This window comes from Toxotes jaculatrix, chromosome 21 (genome assembly GCF_017976425.1).
Source record: "Toxotes jaculatrix isolate fToxJac2 chromosome 21, fToxJac2.pri, whole genome shotgun sequence".
Taxonomy (NCBI): Eukaryota; Metazoa; Chordata; class Actinopteri; family Toxotidae; genus Toxotes; species Toxotes jaculatrix.
The window spans coordinates 7861858-7867886 of record NC_054414.1 but is presented as its reverse complement, the minus strand read 5'-3'; the positions used below and the strand labels follow the sequence as shown (position 1 = coordinate 7867886).

Sequence of the window (6029 nt, the reverse complement as noted above, 5' to 3'; positions counted from 1 at the left end):
AAGCGCAACTGTTCGGGTGACTGCAATTCCGAGCCAAATAAAGGTTCCTAGTCCCCACAGGGAACTTGGGGTGAATATAACTGCTGTACCTGGATATTGAGTCAGTCAGATAGATTTGTTTGACAGGAGCAGGCAGAGGTTTCAACCCTCTCTGTACATTGGGGTCTATGATGGCACCCTTAAGTTCCAGTAAGAAGGAATTTTGAACAGATTTCTCCTTAGCTCAATTAAACACTTACTTGGTTTCAATCTGACGTTGTCGTGGGGCTTTGTCTTGTTTGTTTTTGCATTTTATCACGTCCTCCTGCAGCAATAAGATCAAACATACAGCTGGACTCATAAAGAAGCATCTTCACTTACGAGAGAAAAAGGAGCCCTGCAACAGATGGTCCGACCCCAACAGAGCCCTTATCTCAGCATCATGGAGTTAGTCTGGGATTACATGAAGACACAGAAGACACTGAGACAGACTAAATCCACAGTTCTCCAAGATGCTTGCAGCAAACTAGCTGCTAATTACCTTGAAAAATGATGTGCAAGTGTACTGAACTGGGCAGTGGTGCTGGTTTTAGTTTTTTTTTCCATGCACTGCGCTTAGTATAAAGTTATTCAATAAAAACTATTCATGGCACTTTTTTTCAAAGCATCCTCTCTTTACATTTAGTGCTGTTTCTTCATGAGCTGCATTGTCACCAACATGTTATGTTATGTTTGCATTTGAACTTCACGTCAAAATACAACATGTACTATAATAATAAAATTGTTATATTTTTGGGTAAGAATCAAACTACATTATGAATTCCACTTTATTTCATTATTGTGACACACAAGTAAGAGGTAGGCATAAAGAGGCAGTGTATGTTTGCTCATGTTTATTTGTCTCATTCATTGTCAAAGGTGGGATGTGCACAGACAAGAAAACATGGACCAACACAGTGGAAAGACAAATTATCTGTTATCTGTGTCTTTAAATGGACAAAAGGTCATTTAAAAACAATTAACGCACACAGAATTTAGTAGAAAAGAAAAGAAATCCCTGGGAATGGAGGCTGCGATCATAGGACTCCAGAGGTGGGGAGGTGACTGAAGACTTGAGCTCTCTTTATCTGCAAAACTCAGGACAGGACCATAGTCTGGAATTCTAGAGAAAAATAAAGCATGTTGAAAAGGCTGTGAATCATCTCCAAAATAACAGCAACCTTAAGCAGAATACATACACGTGTGACTGACACTGAGACCTTTCAGTGACCTTTAATACAGCAACCAGAGGGAAACAAATAAACAAAGACAAAAATAATCTTTTTTGGATTGTCCAAATCCTTGATCCGTTTATGTAAGACGGCTGAGCTCAGATATTGCTGGTAACTGGACGATGGACAAAATCAGGACAAGCATGGAGGTCATGACTTCCAGTGTTGATGCATATGGTTCCTACACTGACAAACCTGAAGCAACAGGGTTAAACAAAGACCCTTAAGAGGGCTAAAAGTGCTCTAAGCTGCACTGAGCCTAAGATTTACTCCAGCCACTGAGATAATTTCTGCTTACATTAAGAGTTTTAAAAACATAATCGGAGAAATCAGACACTGACCCTCTGCTCCAATTCTGCCATCACTGTCATCATCAGCTGCTGAGATGAAGCTCTTGGTTTCTGCCTCGGTCAGTGTCCGTGCCCCGGGGACGAACCGCTGCAGGAAGTACCTAGAGACACATGCACACACAGAAAGAGAAGATGTATATTCGCTGTAATTTTTTACTTGAATTTTCACTGACACATGAGGAGATGCATTTAAAAGCACATAAACACAGCAGTTCCAAAACTGCAAAGCTCAACCCTCAGCTCTTGTTACACAAAGGTGAATTATATAACACAAATACAACAATAACACTTTGTCCATAGTGGATTATTTGGAAACGGCTTAATGGTACCATCCCAATAATACTACTGTGAGATTTATTGCGCTAAATCTCTCATTCTTTCTGCCAGACACACTCACAAATACAAACAGTATACTTAACTCTGTAACTCACTGCAAGTGATTTTGCATGAAAATGATTCCATTTGAAGACAACATTTAAAGGAGTATTTCAACAAGAATTTTGGTGACTCAAGGTATCTAAGAATTACAGCCACAGCATCACTTAGGGTCTTAGGGTCACACACTTGAGCTCAGACTCCTCGATGTAGCCACTGTTGTCCTCATCAAGGATCTGGAAGACATCTCTGACCTCCTTGGGCGTCTTTGAGGACAGACCACACAGCTGGAAAAACTTCTTGTAGCAGAATGAGTCCGGAGCTGAAAACACATAACCATAGATTTAAAAAAATAAATAAATAAAAAAACAGGAACTGCTGTTGTTTTTCCCCAGTAGCTTTTCCCAGGTAGTGGAAATGGCGGACACATGTTTCTACTAACACAAGCAAGATGATTAAAAACCTTTCCAAATCCATATTTCATCACCATTAAGTTAAAGCTGGGCATGACTTTAGTGGAGAGGATGCTATATAATAAAGAAAACAATGCAGCCGTAGAGAAGATTAAACACCTTTCTGTAGGTGTTCTGAGAGCCGCTGAACGCAACACAGCTGTTCGATTTATCAACTACAGATCAGGATTGTTGATTATTGTCCATTTCATCAAAATTAGATTAAGTTAGTTAGCTTTTGATCCAATGAAAGTATAATCATCATGTTCAAGTAACATGATGAGTCATGTGTTCTGCATAATTTGCTGAATGCTGTCAATGATAATTTAAATTAATATAATTTAATAGTAGTCTCAAATATTGGTAGAGAAGGGATTGGTCCAGGGTGTGTGTGTGTTTTGTGTGTGTGTGTGTGTGTGTGTGTGTGTGTGTGTGTGTGTGTGTGTGTGTGTGTGTGTGTGTGTGTGTGTGTGTGTGTGGTGAGATACTACCTTGACAGTCCTTGACAGCATTTTCAATGGCCTCAGCTGAAAGGATGGAGGTGAGCGACATGTTGGTCCTGCAGGGTTAAAGCAAAGTAAATTATTCACACAGACACTCTCTCTCTCTCTCTCTCTCTCTCTCTCTCTCTTTCACACATTTTCTTCACCTGTTTCAGGCTTTTTGATTTGAACTCAGTCCATTTTTGTGCCATGCTGGATTAACTTTTTTTTTTTCGCATTTGCAGATGTATCTAGGTTAATATGGATGATCTCATCCAGTAGTGATTGTTTGGCAAATATGCCTGAGATGTCAAAAAAAAGCTTGCTGCCAAAGTGTTTTCATGTGTTCTGTTATATAAACTTCTATATAAACTCATAATTGATCATCTTACGCTCCATTCTTGATTCATTGTGGTCCTAATCAGATTTCCCCTGGAGGCCTCTTAACTACTGCTGCCCTTGAATTGCTTAATTGGTTTGGTTGGGCCATTCAAGATAACTGGCATTTAGGGACTGAACAAACTGGCTGGGGGGTGAGTGGGTTGGGGTGGAGGGTAATATTATATTTTATCTCAAAATAAATAAATAAAAGCAAGACCCTTCACAGTGTTATTGGAAATTTTTGGACTCTTCCCTTAGTCCAAAATTCCCAAATAACGCAAAGGCAGCCTCCTTGTGGCCTTGCAAAATGTTGTTAAAGGTTAAAGGTTAGAGGCACGAAAGAAGTCAAAATTTTAATGGCAAAATTTTATAGACTAAATAAATAAATAATATAGAAAAAGCTGAAACATCCTCACCTGCTCTCTGAACAATACCCATAGATTATGCAAAAATTAAAAATACATAACTCTCCTGGCTTCCCTAGGAATTTTAGTACAGTCCCTTAAAGTCTGAAGAGTTCAATTATTATTTTGTGTTTGTTTATATAATTACTTTTATGTTATGTTTGCCATCTTATGGGACTTGTCTATAGGAATGAATGTCGAACATAATAAATCGAACATAATAAATCGTATTACTGACCTAACAGATTAAGAACACCTTCCTATCTGGTCATTAATCGCTGAGTTAGTCACTTCAGTTGATAGTTTGGAGGATTTCTAAAACTTGAATAAACCCTGCAGCGGTGGAAAAAAGTACAGTGTAGGCTATATTTCCACTGCTAGCTCTGCTCCCCATGCAGGCAGGCAGGCAGGCAGGTAGCACACCTGGCCAACACCTGTACTGAGAGTTTCCCCGTGCAGCTGTGGGACTCACCGCTGTTGTCTGGGGTTCCTCTCCGTCCAGGTCCAAAGCAGCAGCAGCAGCAGCAGAAGCAGGTAAGGCTTTGTGGTGGCCGCTGACAGCTCCTTCAGTCTTATATACACCAGGCTGAATGTGCCGACTGATGCTTGAGTTTCCAACCCGACCGAGGATCAAATTTTCCCGCAGCCAGCCGCCTCCTTCTCGAGTTCCTCACCTGCCCAATTAACCTTTACTGTTTATATCCGCTACACATTCCCCTCTCCCTTTCTCCCTTTCTGTAATAGCACGGTGGGGTTTGTCCAATCAACTTTTCCCCTGTGTTACATTTTTCTTTCTCCGCTCCCTCCCTTTCTCTCCCCCTCCCTCCCTCCCTCTCTCTCTGTCTCTGCAGGTGCCCCGTGAGAGCTTATACACATCTCAAATTTAATCAGGTTCCCTTTCTCCCTTTGGTTTTAGTGAATAATCTCCTAAATTCAGATGACCATAGGGAGCAGCTGGTCATAAATCATCTTATGACTCACCACCAGGGGATTGTTATCCTCATCAGTAATCTAACATTATGTGCCACAGTGATATCAGCAGCTCTGGCAGAAAATATAAGGCCTCAAAACCTCACTGTCTGACTGTGTTGGGTGCATTTTATTGATCTATAAGTCTGTTTAACAGGTTTAAATAGAGCTTTGGCTCTGATTTTACTCAAGCTGGAAAACAACATGTAAAAGTAATATGCACCAAGTACTGTGAGTGTGAAATGCTGATATGTTTTTTTTTTGTCAAGAGTTTACGTGATATCCTATCACCAGTTTCTCACAGACTGTCCTCAGGGGGGAAAAAGGAAGTTTTAAAAAAGAGGAAATACTTTATGAAAAATAGTTTGGATTGTGCACTAAAAGCAGAACTTTCTCTCCAAAGAATACAGCTTCATGAAAACACTTACCAAAACAATAAGGCATTTAGTTTTAATAATTTGAGTATTGGAGTTATGCCACTGTTGACTTCCCTTTTGCAAAAATGCTTTGAGAGATATTTTTACATATGAAACATTCATTTATGTATAACAAGGTACTGGGTTTCTTTTGTGTGTTATGATGGTTTTCATCTGGAAAACCTGTAACACACATTCTCACACCTAACCCTCTGTAAGGTGAGGGCGTGGGTGGAGTTTTGCTTTTGCTTGTTGTTTGGTCACCATGGCAACTGTCCACCCTACACTGAGGAGTTTGTTGCAGAGGGAAGCCTTTCAAACCATCTGACACAGCAGCGTCTCTGGTGAATCCAGTCAGCACTAATAGCATTAGCAGAGAGACAGAGGGATGCTTTTTGTAACGAGAACCAAGGGAATAAATCTCATTATTCTTGAGTTTTGCATGCGGTGAACCTCTGATTTAACACGCTGTGAGTGACAGCGTTTTGAGTAGTCCCACAGCTGCTCTCTATACTGAAATAATGAACCATTTCAACTCATCTGAAGCTCAGAAAACAAGCCTACTGTAAATCTAATCCTCAAAGTCTGCATTGTCTGTAAAACCATCAGGCATCTGAAACCCTTGTGACTTACTGACAGATGAGAGGCGCCACCTCGTGGCTGCTACCCATCAACGCAGGGCATGACAGAGGGGCTGAATGAGCTAACCACATACTGTGTGAAAGGAGAGCTGGATTATATAGGGCAGAAGTCGGGTGCGTGTGAGTCTAGATTAAGACAGTAAATCTCATATGAGTAACACATCACCACGGCGGGAAGACTTTCCACCAAAGTGCTTGTTAACAGTGTAAAAGGCAATTTTTGAAGCATGATCATGTAACTTATATAAGAAGTAATATCACATTGCTCCTCTTTCAAATGAAAAGATGAATTCATAAGTAGAGGTTTCG

General features: G+C 40.4%; 1 protein-coding gene across 1 annotated transcript; it reads right to left on the bottom strand.

The window, feature by feature from the left end:
• Window positions 1-857: 857 nt before the first annotated feature.
• On the bottom strand, window positions 858-4449 carry pvalb9 (parvalbumin 9). Its single transcript, XM_041067002.1, has 5 exons — window positions 4167-4449; window positions 2919-2986; window positions 2165-2297; window positions 1592-1701; window positions 858-1141 (listed from the first exon to the last, which is right to left on the bottom strand). Exons 2-5 carry the CDS (start codon window positions 2977-2979, stop codon window positions 1116-1118), a joined length of 330 nt encoding a protein of 109 aa, XP_040922936.1. The 5' UTR covers window positions 2980-2986; window positions 4167-4449; the 3' UTR covers window positions 858-1115.
• Window positions 4450-6029: the final 1580 nt, after the last annotated feature.